The 18,802-nt window shown below is 44.1% G+C and overlaps 1 protein-coding gene across 1 annotated transcript; it reads left to right on the forward strand.

Moving 5' to 3' along the window:
* Positions 1-1,403: 1,403 nt before the first annotated feature.
* Positions 1,404-9,512, forward strand: Ccn3 (cellular communication network factor 3). The gene is made up of 5 exons (XM_048457397.3): positions 1,404-1,840; positions 1,970-2,195; positions 3,330-3,581; positions 4,571-4,785; positions 8,026-9,512. Exons 1-5 carry the CDS (start codon positions 1,757-1,759, stop codon positions 8,320-8,322), a joined length of 1,074 nt encoding a protein of 357 aa, XP_048313354.1. The 5' UTR covers positions 1,404-1,756; the 3' UTR covers positions 8,323-9,512.
* The last annotated feature ends 9,290 nt before the right edge of the window (positions 9,513-18,802 follow it).

The raw sequence follows: 18,802 nt of genomic DNA on the forward strand, positions 1-18,802 counted from the left end.
TGCCCTCGTCCTATCTTAGTCTCTGCATACTTTGAAAGCATGGCCAACACGCCTCCGCCCTAGCGCTGCTCCCTTTCCCCAAAGCTGGCTTACATTTCAGCACGCATTCAGTAGACCAAGAGCCACCTGAGAGAGGGGCAAGTGTCCGGCCCAAGAATCTCTAACTTGGGAAAGCATACAGCCTAATTGTCTCTGATGTGCAGCCAGATGGGGCCATCACCAAGCCAGGTGTGGCAGGAAACCCATTAACCTGACGAGGATGCAATTGTCCCCCATCAGCTGTGCAAATTAGCTCTTCCACCTCCCTGGAAACATGGTGTGCTTCTCAAAGAAAGCGGAATTGCTGCCGCTGGGGGAGTGCATCTGGGCAGTTCCAAGCTGTAAAATATGACCATGGAGGTGGTGGAAGTGATTTTGCCATCTTGGAACATTGTAGAGACAGCCCAGGTTCACTAAACAAGCTGCCGTGGGCTTCTTTCCTGCCGGGGTCCGTAACGTGGGAGCAATTTGTTTCTTTGTAAAGACTAGACTTACATCACAGCCCTATATAATTTCTCTCACAAAGTGTCTTTCCGAAATAGCTGTCCTCAAGGGGGCATAGTTTTCTCAGGAGCAATGTTGAAGTGGGGGGGGGGGGGGATCGGGAGACACCAACCTGTTTTAAACCTGTCACCTTTGATGGAGTAAAAGCGGCTCTTTCTGCCTCATGATGGACCAGTAAACCACAGCAGACCACCTGTTCTTTGCTTTCCTTTCCTTTTTGCAGAAGAATACCAGGCTGGAGAGTATTGAATATCAGTCAAGACAAGCAAAAGCCTCAGTTCATCAGGGTGCTGAGTGCAACCCAGAGAGGCTTTCGTAGAACCTTGGACTATTTGAACAGTTTTACATTGGGTGCGTGATGAGGCAGGTGTTTCAAGATTTTTCCTCTACCAAGAAACATTCTCTCCCAATCCTCCGCCCTCTTTTTTCTTTGAATTTCTTTGCTGTGTTTATTTCTACCGAACATGTAGAACTTGGGTCTTAAGACTTTGCAAATCTTGGAATGATTACAATCAGAAGAATTTGGCCATTTGGCCAAAAGCATCCCCCACTCTGGCGAAGCATGTGTGTGTGTGTGTGTGTGTGTGTGTGTGTGTGTGTGTCCCCGTCCTTTCCTCATCCCCACCCGCTCAACACATTTCAAAGAGTGCCCTAATAAACGGTGACAAACTTGCATGTGCTTCCCTTATGACTAAACTTCTGGGCCTCTGGCCAATCCCTGCCCTGCTCATATGGCCCCAAACTTCAGGCATCCTGGTCAAGAGCTCCTCCTTCGTAGCCCTGGCTCTCCAACAGCGTGACAGCGAGGGCGGAGGGAGTAGCGGTGTCTTCCTCCTGGGGGAAGGTGAAACAACTGTACAGAGGAAGAGGGCGTTTCCTTCCCACGAGCTGTAGCTGGCTCTGGGTCTTGGCCTGGGGGCTCCACCCTGCCCCTCCCGGTGCTCTGGGAAAAGTCCGTCGCCACACACAGGCACACGAAGCCCGGGCGCCACGCCCTAAGGAGAGCAGCCTTGGGGCCCATCGCCATGGCAACAGTGGAGCTCCTTCCACTTCTCCACCCAGCTGACTCCCCCCTACACCCCCCTTCCAGCGTAGCCAACCGGCTTGTGAGCGTCCCTGGAGCGCGCTATAAAACCTGCACGGGTGGCTCTTGCTGCTCAGCCTGACCTGAGTGAAGGGGCAGTCCCCATTTCCAGCCGGTGACAGCCTTAGCATGCGGAGGATGCAGATCATGAGCACCTTCCTGCGAAAGCGATGCCTCTGCTTAGGCTTCTTTCTCTTCCACCTCTTAAATCAAGTAAGTGGTGCACGCTTAAGATGCCCCTGGTTACTTGGCTCTCCAGGACTGCTCCTAATCGGTCCTGGGATCTCTCTACTTTAGTTTGTCCCCGATAACCGGGATTCCTTTCCTTGTCTCTCTTCCTAGGTATCTGCAACCCAGCGCTGCCCGTCCTCGTGTCCGCTTCAGTGCCCCACTACACCGCCGACCTGCGCCCCTGGGGTGCGCTCAGTGCTAGATGGCTGCTCATGCTGTCTGGTGTGCGCCCGCCAGCGAGGAGAGAGCTGCTCCGAGCTGAAACCCTGCGACCAGAGCAGCGGCCTCTACTGTGACCGCAGCGCAGACCCCAGCAACCAGACTGGCATATGCATGGGTAATCCTGTCTGCCCCTGCCTGCTGTGGTCTGACCTCTCCTTGGGCAGTTAGGTGAAACTGTCCCATCCCTATGCCCTCTTCTTCCCTTTCCCGTTGAGAACTAAGCAAAGACCTGTGTAGCAATAGTACAGTAAGTGACATATAGAGAGAGCCTACTGTACACCAGGCATCAGACTGAAAAGAAAGCAGCTCAGCACAGGTACATCACTTGTCGCTGTACAAGAGAGGGGACCAAAGCAGAGTTGAAGGGCCACTTCCGGGGGACCGCTTAGGATGACGGAAGCAGGGGCTTACTCAAAGACTTACAGTTGCCCCTGACTGCAGCCCAGTATATGTTTTCACACCTGTAATTGTCCTACTAGAGTCAAAACAATTCCTGTCTCCTGGGAGGACTATGTCACTCCTGTCTGGGGTGCAGTAAAATAAACCGCAGGCAGCTAGCCAATGCAGACTCATGAAAATTTATCAATGGGAGGTCAATTTCCCACGCGGTGCACCGTTGTAATCGGGGTTAGCCCTAGCTCCCTTGGTAAGAGTTTGAAGTAAGCCTTTTCTTTTTTTTTTTTTTTTTTTTTTTTTTTTTTTCCTCCAAGCTGCTGGTGATTTACTGGGCTTTAAGGCCAAGAACTCTTGATGCCCTTCCCAGTCTGAGCGGTGAAGCTATTGGGTTTTAAATCCCAAACTACTACTGTAGGAGAAGACTCAGAGCCGGTTCTTGGGAAATCTTATCTTTTGGAGATAGGGTCTCTGGAGTGTGACATCACCATTTGTTCTTGCCTTTCTTCTATCTTAGAAATGAAGTCATTTCGGGGTAGGAGATTTGAAAAGGAAATAGAGATGTGTTAGAAGCCTTCAGCTAGCCGGTCCAAGCATAGTGGCACTGTCCAGAGTCCATCCCTTTGCTCATTCATAAGAACTAGGTGAAGAAAAGAGACCTGGTGGGACTGTGTCTTATCCTTGTTCTGGAAGCATCTACAAGGACCTAGTTCTCCTTGAGATTTATAAGCCAGTCGTCTGAACTAGAAAAGGAACAACTTCTACCAATGTCCTACCAATCTGACACAGCTCTCGAGTTAAACTGTGCGCTTTCTCTCTCTCCTTCTTCTTCTTCCTTCCTTTCTGAACATCCCAGTTCTAGAGGGCGACAACTGTGTGTTCGATGGGGTCATTTACCGCAGCGGAGAGAAGTTTGAACCAAACTGTCAGTACCACTGTACCTGCAGAGACGGGCAGATTGGCTGTGTGCCCCGCTGCCAGCTGGATGTCCTGCTGCCCGGTCCCGACTGCCCAGCTCCCAGAAAAGTGGCCGTGCCTGGGGAGTGCTGTGAAAAGTGGACCTGTGGCCCAAATGAGCAGGGGACACTGGGAGGCCTGGCCCTTCCAGGTGAGGATCTCCAAGGTCATGGGGGGTTAGGGTCAGGAAACAGGTATTGGCTCTGGGATTTGAGATAAGAAGTTGGCTTGCCTCTGGCCATTTCATTGTGACTTTCAGATCGCCCACTGGGATCTAATGCATCATTTATTTTAGTCTGAGCTAGATTGCAGGAATATTCACACAGCTCCTCTTTTAAAGGGTCCCGTTGAATCAGTCACTTTTGTTTCTTTTGTGCATTATTGGGTGGGTATTCTTTGACCCTCTCTCTTCTAACTGACCCAAAAAATCCCTTCTCTGGATTTTTGGTTTGGCTGGCTCTACTTACTCATGAAAATTAAAAGATAGCATTGGGGAAATAGATCAGCTGGTGAGGTCCTTACTTGGATCCCCAAGACCTTTTAAAAAAAAAATCCCTTACCTGCAATCCTAATGCTGAGGAGGCAGAAATCTGTGGGTCACTTGAGTTTACTGGCCAGCTAGACTAACCCAATTAATTAGCCCATGATTTCAGTGAATGCATTCCTAAGGAACAACAATTGAGCTAGACCTATGGCCTTTATACACACGTGAATACATACACATACATCTATACCTTCAAACACATGGCCACATACACACACACACACACACACACACACACACACTTAAAGATATACACAAAAAATTAAATTGTTAGCATTATCTTTCTGTGTACCAAGTCACGTGTGGAAAGCGTTCAGCTTATGATGCTATATGGTTCTATGTTCATAAAATTACTAAGGTCCTCCTATGACAAACTGTCCTAAGCTTAGGGTTAAGTGAATAAAGATTTCTTGAAGTCCTGCATTGTGCCCTGCCTGTTAGGGGTTTGCAAATAGACCTAGTTCTGTGCTCTTCAAAAACTGATATATGTTAGCTCCAGAATTAAAATCCACTATCTAATGTATTCTAGGGGCAACACTTATTGATCCCCCCACACACACAGTTTGCTGAAATAACTGTATTTATGCTTTTGCTAGCCTACAGACCAGAAGCCACCGTAGGGGTGGAAGTCTCTGACTCCAGTATCAACTGCATTGAGCAGACCACGGAGTGGAGCGCGTGTTCTAAGAGCTGTGGCATGGGCTTGTCCACCCGGGTCACCAACAGGAATCGCCAGTGTGAGATGGTGAAACAAAGTCGCCTCTGCATGGTTCGGCCTTGCGAACAAGAGCCCACGCCGTCAACAGACAAGGTAGGAGCCTAGAGGAGTCCTTATCGTGTCTATAGCAACAGTCACCCTGAAGCCTGGCCTTCATAAAGCCACTGTCACACCTGGTGACAAATCTGCCCCGGCTGAGCATTAACCCAGACAAAGGGTGTGGAACATCCTGAATCAAAACCGTACTTTCTACCTTTCTTTTCTTAATATACATAAGTGCCCCCTCCAAGCAACTTACAGCAGTACTGAAAACAAATAGGAAAGAGCGTACCACTCTAATACTTTATCCTAAATAGGATCCCATCCCATGCCTGGAGGGAAAAGTAGCTCTCCTGTTGTCAAGTGGAGCTACTTTAGCAAGGTTAAGTTTTTTAAATAACCCAGGGACAAGCCATGGGATGGACCAGAATAGATTCTATGTGTGCTTTATTCGCCTTGAAGTCTTCATATCTTACTATGCATCATGGAATATACTGTCTACACAATAAACAGCTATCAGTGCATGCCTGAATGGGTGTCTGGGAATTATCAACAATATTTTTAAAAGCCTGGTAGAAATAATACATTTGCCAGAGTAAGGCAGCGTGAGCCAAATGAAACAGCATATTTCTTTTCTCTTTTTGGAGGAAGGGTGGAATATGTCAACACAGTGTGTTGATGCCGGGTATAAGGTGTGAAGATCAAGAGTCCTAATTGGTTCCTGATGACATAACAGATCTTGTTGCAGAACTGGATCGGATAAATGTAATACCAGATTTAACCATTGCATAGATCCACATATCAGCCTGAGACCAAAAGAGAACAGCCCCTAGAAATGCAAGCTCTGTGTATCACCACTCTAACATTTAAGAGGATATCAGGAGACCTGTTTATCCTGGCCTTAAATCCTTTCAACATGACCTAGCTAACTGTGTGATGTTGGGCAATTTATTTTCAATTCTTTCCCCATAGAGTGTGACCATTGAAAATACCTCTTGCTGGGTGGTGGTAGCACACACCTTTAAATCCCAGCACCCAGAACGCAGAGGCAGGAAGATCTCTGTGAGTTCAAGGCCAGCCTGGTCTACATAGAGAGTTCGAGGAAAGTCCAAGCTACATAGAAAGACCCTGCCTCAAAAAGAAAAAAATGAAAAAGAAAAAAGAGAAAAGAAAACATCTATCTTGAGGTCATCGGGATTAAATGAAATGAATTTGCAAAAATGTTGGACACAGATTAACTATTCCGCTAATGTTAACCATCAAAAAAAAAAACACTTAAATTTTTTCCCTACTGCTAAAACAAGGGTTCATTGTGATCTCATTGGTTATGCAGTTGTTCAGCTATATAATTTTAGAGACTTATTTCAATTTTATGTTCCTTCTGTAAATTTGAAGGAACACCTTTTCTCCAAAACTATACCATAGATATGTACCTTCTGTCACTTTAGGAAACATACATGTAGCCTCACCATGAATGTGTGCCCACAGAAGGAGTCATACATTTACTCACATGCACCCACCATGCACAGCAAGGTTGCTCCCTCTGGCTCTAACGGTCATTGAGAAGAATATACCCTAAACAGTAAGTACAACAAAAGGAGAAACAGGAGCTTCTATATCTTCGTGAACATAGCTACTTTGTTCCTAAAGAAGGCTTTTTTATACAATGCTCCTAGAAATTGATCTTTTGTAGTGTTCCTTATCACAACTGATGTCTCTTTGAACTCAACACCTCATCTTATGTTGGGAAATAACACACCTAAGGTGTTTATATAGTGGACATATGTTATGCGAGGTCTGGAAATGTGTTTGGAATGTAGAGCCTGGTTCTTGCTTCTGAGATTTCTTAAGTCTATGTAACATGAAAGGGCCGGGCCTGTTTGTTTGTGTTTCTGTCCTGCCCAACCCCCCCAGCTGTTTAGTCCCAACGAAAAATCACACAAGAGATCTCTATAAGTTATAAAGCTGATTGGTCCATTAGGTCAGGCTTCTTACTGGCTAACTCTCACATCTTGATTAACCCATTTTTCTGATCTATGTTAGCCATGTGGCTCAGTACCTTTTTCAGTGGGGCAGCTTACATCCTGCTGCTTCAGGTGGTCTGGCCAGGAATGGGAGGAATCAACTTCTTCCTCCCCAGAATAGTCTATGCCTGAGGATCTTATTGTGTTGTCGCAAGGTAAGCTGTAGCACCTTCCGATTCATGGGCCTCACATCACATGTGCTAACTCTGGTTGAGGACCAGCAATTGAATTCTAGTAACCCACTAAGGTGATGCTAATGTGCATTAGGGTTTGAGAAGCACCTTCCGATTCACGGGCCTCACACCACATGCGCTAACTCCAGACCAGCAATTGTAGTCTAGCAAACCACTAAGGTGATGTTAATGTGCATGAGGGTTTGAGAAGCACTGATGTCAGGGATCCCTAATCACCACCCTACGCACCATGAGCCTCACGCAGGAAAGGGTGAGGAGGAGAACTGTGGCAAACTCAAAGCAGAGTAGGAAATAAAAGTCATGTGTCTACTTACTTAAGAAAACTGGGGTGAATTTTTTATTATCTGAACTGGTAGCGTATTGCACAAACTCTTCATCCAATGCACTTTTCATAGAAAGAGTCATACATTTCACTGTTCTAGAATTTCCGAGGCCATAATGTACTAGAAGGAATTAGCCTTGCATCAGACAAAATCCAATGCCTGATATTTCTGATCATTTCAGTCCTTTGTGACTCTGTTTTTCAAATAAACTTAGGTCAGTTGTATAGTCATTTCTTATGTGAATGAATGTCGTTGAAGTCAAATGAATTAATGCCTGAAAAGTCTCTGAAACATTAACAGGCTTTATAATTGAATAATTATAAATTAATAATTGCCACATTTACTCCCTCTCTCAAAAACACCAAAGAATGCATTTAGTTAAATACAATAATGGCTTTAAATGAGAGAGATTCTTTCTTCTTCATGTTCATAGCCTCAATGACAAAGGGGGATTCTGCATATTTGGTATTATGTTCAAATTCTAGGCAGAAAAGAAAATGAATGTAAGAGACAAATAAGAATTGTCCAAAGGCAGAGGATTGTCCAGAAATATTGGATCGATGTGACTATTGGTTAAACGTTATCACAAGTTCCCAGGTACTCTGGGGAAGCAACTGATATCAGCTGACAAGACTGTCCAAATAAAGTCAATGATTTGTTTACGAAGAGCACAGGTTGGCTGGGTTGACTGCTAACATGGTCCTTCAGAACCACAGGATTTCCATTCAGCGTCCTTCTTTTTCTCTTTCTCAGAAAGGTAAAAAGTGTCTCCGCACCAAGAAGTCCCTGAAGGCCATCCACCTGCAGTTCAAGAATTGCACGAGCCTGCACACCTACAAACCCAGGTTCTGTGGGGTCTGCAGCGATGGCCGGTGCTGTACCCCTCACAACACCAAAACCATCCAAGTGCAGTTTCAGTGCCCCCCAGGGCAAACGGTCAAGAAGCCAGTCATGGTCATTGGGACCTGCACCTGCCACTCCAACTGCCCTCAGAACAATGAGGCCTTCCTCCAGGAGCTGGAGCTGAAGACCGGCAGGGGAGAAATGTGACCGGTGTCGAAGCAAGCACATGGGTGGAGGCAAAACATTGCTGCTGCATGGTCCAGCATCACCTGAATCTAAGAAACACAGTGAAGAAGTGTCCCGTGTATGCTTCTGTGGTCGTGTGAGGTCATTTCTATGCGTTTTTTTTTTTTTGAACAAAGGGGGTTCCAAATGTAAACTTGGAATCGAGGTAAGCTCAGGATATGGCTTAAGGGTAACCTGCTTTCCTGTGCTGTTTATTGCCAGTGTAAATTTGTCAGATAGATGGTTTAATTTGTAGAACGCGTCACGTTGCACTTACTTTCTGTGCGCCGGTTCAGTTCCAATAAACGTCACAGAAACGAATGACACAGTGCTATCTGAGATCACATTGAACATGTACATATCTATCACCGCATACTGAGGTTGACTTGAGGGACCTCTACTGAGCTCCTTGGGATTGGTCAACTCTGCACTCCCACACCTAAGATCAGAGGAAGCGTTCAGCTCTTGAGCATGAGGTTCAGAGACTGATTCTCTCCTTACTGGTAGAAAACGTGCTGCATCTACAGCAGAGGAATGCCTGTTCATTACGGGGGACTAGTGCCATGGACTTGCTCCATTGCAGACAAGCTGACGCCTTTCCAATTGAAAGAAGCTGAACCAAAAACTCCCCGTGCAGAGATGACGGGACCTCTCAGCCCATCACTTGGGTCCTGAAGGCTGCGGAGGCTCACTTCGTGATTCAACAGGGATTCTCTCATACTTAAACAGTACACCGAGGCCCAAGCCACCTAATTCCAATCTCTAATGACTTTCAAATGTGCTTTTAGTGCAATTTAGAGAAGGGAGGACAGGATCCACAGATTTTATGAGCGTTTAAAGTTATTGAAGACCTACTTAAAATAAAACCGTTGGTCATAGTTAGGAAAACACAAGATATACATATGTACATATGTGTGTCTGATAGATGAAGATCAAAAAATGTGCTGCGATTTGTGCATCCCTCTAATGCCGCCACACGCCATCCCCGTTTGTCCTTAAAGTGTTTGTAAAAATATAAATTATACATTTTGTAAGATACTCTTTTTCATTGCTTGAGTTGTCAGACACAGCTTTTTAAAGAGACGATGTTATCAGTGAGTGACTCTGGTATCAGGTTCGTGTTACAGGTTTAATGGTGTTTATTGAAAATAAAATCCATGAATGAAAGTGTACATCACTCAGTAGTGTCTATTGAAATCAAAACTGGACGTTTTTTTAAATATTTATTTATTATGTATACAATATTCTGTCTGTGTGTATGCCTGCAGGCCAGAAGAAGGCACCAGACCCCATTACAGATGGTTGTGAGCCACCATATGGTTGCTGGGAATTGAACTCAGGACCTTTGGAAGAGCAGGCAATGCTCTTAACCTCTGAACCATCTCTCCAGCCCCAAAACTGGATGTTTTGTGATGAGCTCCTAACTCTTTATCGGGAGGAAATGAAGAACAATTTTTACTGCATTCAGTGATCTCCATTACCAAGGTCTCAAATATTCTTCGTGCTGTTTACTCAGGCATTATCTTCAACCCCAGTCCACAAGCCCCACCCCACATCCTTATACACTGGTGTCTGAATTTGCTGTCTGAGGATCAATATTCACTTCTCTGACTCCCTTATCAAGTTAAAGGACATCCCAGCCTCCATCCCCATCACTCAGGTGAAATCATTAGTATTCTCTTGACAAGTTTGCATCTGCCACAGCCAATCTTGCTTTGATTGGTTGCACAGGCAACAACTATCTACAAAGCATATGTGTTATATTGGCTGTTATGAGTAATTCAAAGGTGTTCGCTGTAGAGGGGCTGTGTATGTGTTTGTAACATGAGGGGGTTGGCTTGTTTGTGTTTTCTGTCTCTCCTGCCCCCCCCTAGATGTTTAGTCCCAGAGAAAAATCACACAAGAGATCTCTATAAGTTATAAAGCTTATTGGCCCATTAGGTCAGGCTTCTTACTGGCTAACTCTCACATCTTGATTAACCCATTTTTCTGATCTATGTTAGCCATGTGGCTCAGTACCTTTTTCAGTGGGGTAGCTCACATCCTGCTGCTTCAGTGATCTGGGCAGGAGTGGGAGGAATCAACTTCCTCCTCCCCAGAATTCTCCTGCTCTCCTTGCATCATTTCCACTTCCTGTCTGATTTTCCCACCTACACCTCCTGCCTGGCCAATGAGTGTTTATTTAAAACATGATTAACAGAATACAGACAATTCTCCCGCACCATATGTTCTATGCAAATACTACTGTTCTGGATTTGGAAAGCCTTGAGCATCTGTGGATTATGGTTTCCATGGGAGACCCTAGGCTGGGACTCTCAGGGATGCTGAAAGGCACCTGTATTTCCAGGGATGATGCAAAGTGGGAGCAAGCCCAGAGCTGCCATCTGGGTACAAAGGAGTCAAGCCACAGCTAATAAGAGCTTTCATAGTTTGAAGTTTCTGGCTGGTGCAGTATGAACCCACAGTTCTTCCATATTAAAAAAAAATGAACTTTTTCCAACTCCACTTCCTCAGACCGGAGTAGCCTCCTTCCCATCCATCCTTGCAGCTAGTTTGTGTTCACCTTCAAAATAAACTCGGAAGCAGACTGGACTCCTAGGAGTCAGTTCACTGACTAGAAAGGCCATCTAGCACGCATTGCATTGCTACATTACATTTCTGCCTAAGCACTTCACTTCCATTACGTCATTTAATTTGCATAAAAGCATGAAGTCAGTCCTCTTCGTGTCCTCTGGTTATTCATGAAAAGCATTTAAAAAAAAAAAAAAACAGAAAGTCAGAAGAAAGGGCCATGGAGAAGTCTCAGAGTGAGTCTGCTACACACACATAGGGCTCCGAGGTCGAATCCCCAGCGCCCGTGGAAAGCTAGGTGTGGCAATGCGCACCTGTGTTCCAAGCACTGGTAGAAAAGGGGGGAAACAGAACGATCCCTGAGATTCACTGGTCACATAGCCAAGCTAGACCATCAAGATCCAGGTTTAGTGAGAAACCCAGTATCAAAAATGTAAGGTGGAAAGGAAAAGAGGAAGACACACAACATTGGTTTCTGACCTACACTCTCTTTCTCACACACACACACACATACACTCACACCTACACACACATACAAATACACAGACACAGACACACACTCAAACCTTCACACACACACACTCACCTACACATACATATACACATACACTGTTAAAAAATGGATAATTGTAGGCAAATTTTTCTTATTTGTACTATGCTTAAAGCTCCTGAATGAGTCCCACCAGGATTATCTCCTTCGGAGCCCTTTAAGTCCATGCTTTTCATCATGAGTTATATAGACTTAACTAGATAAATCATAATGTATCAATTTTGAGGAAAAACAAAGAATTCTTTAAAATGAGAATGGAAAAATAAGATAAAGCACACACATCCAAAGTATTTACTATAAGAAAAGGAATTTGTTATTGTTTGGTTTGAAGATATCTGAGAACCTGGTGATGGTACACACATGTAATTCCGGTGGAGGATCACAAATTCAAGGAGAGCTGGTGTTGTAACAAGACTTTACCTTAAAACAACATCTGTGACTATCAACCAAAGGAGATCTAGGGAGAAGGTCCAGCATAATAGTATGAGTGTAACAAAGATTAGTGTTGATGCTGTTTGCAAGTTTTATGACTGTCAACATTCTTCAGACGGAGGGTGTGCCTTATTGTTGTAACTAGAAAAAAAAATATGGCTGGATGAAGATGTCCTTTCCAGCCATCCTCTGACTACTGCTTCATATAGAGTTAAGCTGCCTCTTTGGGAGTCAGAGACAGCTGCTAACAAATGCATTGCTTTTCTCATCTAGTGAATGTTTTGTTTGCCTCTGTGCACCTAGCACTGCTTTAAATCCTGGGAATGCAGCTGAAGATGAAACAAGGACCGAGTTAAATTGGCTACCCTTTCTTTCTGGCATTTACAGTTTGGAAAAGCTAGTGCAAAAGACAGTGAGCGTAGATAAATCTTTGGTAGGGGATACATACATCCTACAATCAAAACAGTGGCTAATTTAGCTTGAGGTAGAGTAGGGTTCCTACTGCTGCCATGAAATACCATGACCAAAAAGCAAGCTGAGGAGGAAAGGGTTTATTTGGCTTACATTTCCACATCACAGTTGATTAGAGGAAGCCAGGACAGAAGCTCAAATAGAACAGGAACCTGGAGGCAGGAACTGATACAGAGACCATGAAGAAGTGCTGTTCACTGTTTTATTCCTTATGGCTTGCTCAATCCACTTTCTCTTTTTTTATTTTATTTAAATAACACTTTTTCATTTATTTTATATACTGATCGCCATTTTCTCTCCCTCCTTTCTTCCTGCCCCCACCCCTGCTGCCCTTCCCATCTACCCTCCTTCCCTTCTATTCCTCCTCGGTCTCCATTCAGAAAAAGGCAGGGCTCCCACGGTCACCCCACTTTCTTATAGAACCCAAGACTGCCAGCCTAGGGATGACACCATTCACAAGAGGTTGGGCCCTCTCCTGTCAATCACTAAGTAAGAAATGTTCTCCAGGCCTGCCTACCGCCCAGTCTTATGGAGACATTTTCCCAGTTGAGGTTCCCTCCTTTCAGACGACATCAGCTTGTGTCAAGTTGACATAAAACCATCCAGCACAGATAGCCAAGGACTATTCTCCAGCTGTTCCTGAAGAACTGACTGAAGAACTAAATAACAAAGGAAAAGAGACAGTCAAAATAACCACTGATGCAAATGGAGAGAAAGAAGGAGAGGGGAGGAGGGATGAAGAGAGAAGTGGGGGGAGCTAGACGCATGAGGGAGGCCCCTGTGGCTTCATCAGTGCAAGCATCCCATGAGGAGCAGCTGGACAATGTCCTTGCAGGGCATGAGTGTGAGACCTGTCACGATTACCGAAGTTCTAGCACTGTTTTACAACTGATTCTTCATATTCAGTTACACACACACACACACACACACACACACACTGAGCAGATTAGCCTTTGCTTTATCTCCCCAAGCACCTTACACACAACACCCCTCCTTGTACGCCTGTCGAATGAGTCAATAACTCATGAATGGTTTCTGCACCCACAAAACACAGGAAGGGCTTTTCATTTTTGTTCTTTGTAAAGATAATTCAGTCTTTAATGTTTGACCATGAGTGTTGAGTTGTATGGTAAATTTTAACAAAGGTAAAATTGTCATAATTTTTTCTAAAAGTAGCACTAAGAAAATTTCAGAGCTGAAATGGAAGTTTGTGGGTCTCATATACTCGGTGTGTAAAGTGACATTAAAAGTAAAATGAGAAAAAAAAATGCAAGATTAATTCTCAAGAAAATGGTGAAGCAGCAGCAGTTCACATCTTACCTGGAACCAGGAACTTACGTTTCGCTTTGTTTTGGAAATATTTTATAGCCTGGTGTTCATCTGTTCCTCAATGGTGAGAGCCTCTAACCCCTGGATCTTATTTTCCCCCAGACTGTTCTCATAGGAGTCTACTCGGCGGAGATGGTGGCAGGTAGGGCTGAATTTGGACCCTGAAGTAAAGTCTGTCCTTAAAACATTAGAAGCTAATCCTCATCCGTACTCCCCAGCGCATGCCGAGAAAATACTACTTTGCTAATTAATCCAGTAATTTATTCTGCAAACATTTGCAAAGAATCTCCTAGGTCGTTGGTGTACTGCTAGAGATGCAGAAATATGATGCTGTCCATATGAAATTCACAGCCCACAGGATGGGCTTTTTAAATAAAGGCCAGACTTCTAGACTTTCGTTATTATTATCACTGTCTGTCTCTCTCCAAGACACACAAACACCCCCTTACCCATGCATTCCTGAAATTATCATTAAAGGTTAGAAAAATGGGATCTGACGTATGAATTTTTGGTAAAGTTCAAAATGTTCTTGTAACGTAGTAGGAGAACGAACACTGACTGAGCCGAGTCTGGGGTCACAGACAGCACTGGCTTGGGATGTAGTCAAGCCTGGCTTTGAACACCAGAGTCACTCTTTCCCAGCTCTGATATGTGAGGCAGTCTGTGCCCGAATCTCCGTGAGACCATACACTCGTGGGTGAAGAACTGCTTTACTTTGTCCTCAGCTGAGGTGGTCCTGAAAATTCAAGGACTGTGCTTTGTAAACTCAGGCCAGTCTCAGACAAAGCAGATCAAGTCATTCACTCTACGTACGAACTACAGAGTTAAGATAATATGTGCTCAAACCATTGTTGGTGCCTGTCATATAGCAGGCTTGGAAATGATAGCTGGTATTATAAACCATACAGTCCTTTTTATATATAGTTAATGTACATGTAGACTATTGAGCTGTGTGTGTGTGTGTGTGTGTGTGTGTGTGTTCAGATGTATCTGAATGTGTGTGGAGACCAGATTAAGGCTATGTGTCTTTCTCAATTGCTCTTCACCCTATTTTCGGGGAGAGGGTCTTTCACTGAACCTGGAGCTCATTGACTTAGCTAATCTAGCTACCCAGAAAACCCCAAGGCTCCTCCTATCCCCCAATATCCAGCATAGGGATTACAGCATGCACTACCACACTCCACTTTCGGCATGGGCCTGGGGATTCAAACTCAGGTGCCCATGCTTATGCAGCAAGCGCTTGACCAGCGGACCCATTTCCCCAGACCCTGTGGAGCTCAGTTTTGTAACTAAAGAGAAAGGGATCCCAAAAGCTGAATGACCTATTAAGGTCAGACTGCATGAGAGGGATTCAAACTCAGGGTCTGCTTAAGCCCGGAGCCAAAACTGTTTCCTTTCAAGATTGCCACGGCCACTGAGGCCAAGGATATTTTCAGCAACCAAAACAATTCCAACAGCTCTCATTTTCTGAGTTGTTTTCCCAAACCATAAATGTTCTCTTTTAGGAACAGCATTGCAAAGTAGTGACAGAGTGAGGTCACCTTGTGACTGTGGAACTTTGAAAGCCCTCGCTCGCCCGAGCTGTGATAAGGCACATTTCATTGAAAACTACCAGCGGAGTTTATTTCAGGAATTCTCTTTCCCACACAAGGATTCAATTAAAGAGTGAGGCAAGGATACCCTTGACTAGACAAGGAGATAATTTGTCATTCGCAAAGCTCTACTTGATGAAATTCTCAATGAAGTTTTTGATAAAGATTTCTGGGAAATATTAGACTCCGCTCTAACTCGCTTTCTTGTAGGTACGCAGTGTCATGCTTCTGAATGGAAGCCGTGCCAGAACGCTCGCCATCAGAAGTCAAGTCATCAAATCAGTATGTTCTTCTTGGCTGAGTGCTACCGAGCTTCGGCTGAGGATGCTTTATCGTTAGACATGTGTTCATGTTCAGCCCATCGCACGAGTCTTACAGGCCATGCTACGCTGGCTGGACCACAGAGGGTTCACGAAACTCAGTTGCCATTTCAGTAACACTGCTGGCATTTGCCTGACTGTGGATAATGAAGAATTCTCTGCCGTCTTTCAGCTGGGGACGTAAATTACTGTTCCATTAAGCCAGCTGTTCCATGGAGAGTCAGGAGGTGAAAAGGGCAAGGTTGGCAATGTGTTTCTCTTTGGAACTGAAAGTCAGTCCAAGAAAGTCCACATGCAATGTGCAGTTCCAGTCCAACCCAAGGCTTCGTACCACAGCCTCCGTCTTCCTTAGAAGGAGCTTAGAAATAAACATTGTGTGATTCAGGAAGAAGATCTTACTTGGAGTTATATTTTATTAGCAAAACCTAAGAAGCAGGCTCCGCTTGAAGCATTTCAGAAGTTTAAAAGAGATTGCAAAGCTATTATCTTGGATTAAATATGGGTCATTGTGCTCCAGACTGACCCAGATTTGGCCTAAAGAAGCAAAGCCTCCCGCTAGGGCCTTGGAGGGTATTGGCATGGGAAAGCCCTGTAAGAGGTTGTAGTTTCTATGAAAGTTCAACAGGGAAGATCTCTCTTCATTTGTGTAAGACAGCATACAAAGAAAAAGGATAAAAATTGCAAAGATCTCCCAGATTCTATGTCATGTTTCTTTAAGCTGTGTTATATTCACTTTACCTAAGACAAGTTCTTGACCAGCTCACTTTTGTACCTAGCTAAACTAACAACCCCTCTTTAAAAAAAAAATTAAACTATTTACACACATACTACAGCACAAAGAATGACCCACAGAAGTTAGTTCTTTCCACCATATGGGGTCAGAATCAGGTCATCAAACCCATCAAGAGCTCTTATCTAGTGGGTCATCTCACTGGCCCCAGTCCCTTCCTTGTGTGCAACTGTTTCTTATAACAGTGATCCTTGTTACTACTTCCGCATTTGTCCCTCACTAGACTCCAGTTCGTCATTGCAGGGACCATACATGGTTTTTCTCCCCATTGTTTTACATGATACTTCTCAGCATGCTCCAGAGCAAGACATCATATGGCAGAATATGCGAAGCCTCTGCCATCTGAAATCTCACATTAAAAAAAAAAAACTGTAGAATTCAGGTCAAAGTTTATGAAGCATATTACTTTCTGTTTGAAATTCAAGCAATTGTAATTTCTCTGCAGCATGTTTTAGCTTTTTAAAAAAATATATGAAAACAATCTCTAACATTTTTTTGACCTGAGTATGCAAACTCTTCAACCAAAATCTCCAAATGACATCAATGCTTTTTAAAATGTACCATGTTTGCACCAAAATCTCACCCACCTTCATTTGTACCTCATAATGTCAAATCAGTCCTGATAATACTAGGCAACAGTTCCCAAAGGTTACACTGCAGATATTACCGATTTTAAGATGAACTGAAATCCACATATCAAAAGAAAATTTTTAAAGTCTATCAGTGAAAAAAAGAACTTGTTCTTTGCAAAACTTGGGTCTCCTCTCTCTAATACAAAGCAAAAAATTCGATGTTTACTTCAAAATACTTGAAATTAAGAAACAAAATGGAAAAGCATAGAAGAGGGGGTGAGGAAAGACAATGGGGAAAGGGCAGAAGAAAAAAGGAACTAGTTACCAAGTACTACGTCAGACTGGTGCTACGGTCTCACAAAACTGCAGTTAAGGAAAACCGCATTTTGAAACTATAAACAGCTTGTACAAGGTTGTAAATATATAGTGAAGACAAGATTTGAATCCTCCACATTCTGCATCTTACAATGTAGACATTCAGTCTGAATAAAGGAAAGGAACCAGAGAGGGAAGCCAATTGGCATGGAAGAAGCCAGTGGGGGGATGAGGGTAGAGAAAGTATAATGATATATGTATGGAAATGCGACGGTGAAATCTATTAATCTGAGTGGTAATGTAAAAAAGAGAAAATAAATAAATAATATTTGTGATTGGATTCTTCTACCTCACTGTCTCTGTCTTGGACTGTACGTACTTCAGTTGGCAGAAGCAAACATTTGGGTGCTAAAAAATACAACAGGAATGACTGCCACAGAACTCGAAGGATTCGTGATCTAGCAAGTGAACCCCACCAAAGGAAGTTCTGCAACCAGAGGCAGTGGAGGTCACACAGAGCGCTTTGGCAAGGAACAGTGTTGTCTTTTGTTGAAAACTATTGAAATGGGGGGAGAAGTCGATATTTTCCTCCTGACGCTTGTATAGTTAAATGAGTTTTTCCTTCATCTTTGATTCCCATGACCAAATTCCTTTGTCATTTTAACCTTTCTTCTCCCAGTTGCCACTTGAACTATGATCATGGGAGTAGACGCCTTCAAGCTGAGACCTGGAAGGTCACTCTGAGACCAGTCAGCCCCTGTTCATTTCTATATGAACCAGCCTCTCACACGAGGCTCCCTTGGGTGCCAGTTTCCGGTGTGACACAAGGTTATCTACTTGAAAGGCTAACCCCTCCTACCTTCTAAATGCATACCTGGAAGATTCCAGAAAGAGTGCCTGGAAAGAGGAGCTTCAGATGATTCCCTTCATTAATGGAGGGAAAGTTCTAATTCCAAACAAGTTCAGTGGTCCATGCAGGGGCCTCACCAACGGCTCCTTTTCCCTTTGGCCAAAAGGGCTCCAGTCTGACTGTGACCACACTCTCCATGTTGCCATGGTTTTCACCTGGAGTGCCCTCCTTCCTCTGGTGTTGCTTTAGGAAATCTTGTCTTTTATTTAGTACCAACAAGGAAACACTCTCTACTGAGATCCTCACCATCTCCAACACAAGCCAACAAAGGCAAAGTCATGATCTGAGAATCGATTAGAAAGCATTGTGCTTGCAGTCAGAAAGCCAAACCATGTCGAGGTTGCCGGTTGTTAGAGCGTCTACGACCACAAATAAAAATGTTCAGTTCAGCAACTTCTGTGGCCCCAAGCCTGTTATGACTCGTGAGACAGTTCAACGTAACGTGCTTGTAAATACTGTGCTTTCTAATTTTCCCGCACTGCGCTCTACCAAGGTAAGCATTATTGTCCCATTTACAGATAAGACTAGAAGGAGATTCACACCCAGGGTACTTGGCTCTATTGCCATCCCACCTCTGTTTTCTTCACGTACACACTTATCTGGATCACTA

This window comes from Myodes glareolus, chromosome 19 (assembly GCF_982192425.1).
Source record: "Myodes glareolus chromosome 19, mMyoGla1.1, whole genome shotgun sequence".
Taxonomy (NCBI): Eukaryota; Metazoa; Chordata; class Mammalia; order Rodentia; family Cricetidae; genus Myodes; species Myodes glareolus.

Bases quoted from the DNA above. Each gene is read 5' to 3' on its own strand.
- Ccn3 (XM_048457397.3), top strand. From the start codon at position 1,757: ATGCGGAGGATGCAGATCATGAGCACCTTCCTGCGAAAGCGATGCCTC. The intron at 1,841-1,969 runs GTAAGTGGTGCA...CTCTCTTCCTAG, and splicing joins TCTTCCACCTCTTAAATCAA to GTATCTGCAACCCAGCGCTG. The intron at 3,582-4,570 runs GTGAGGATCTCC...TGCTTTTGCTAG, and splicing joins GGGAGGCCTGGCCCTTCCAG to CCTACAGACCAGAAGCCACC.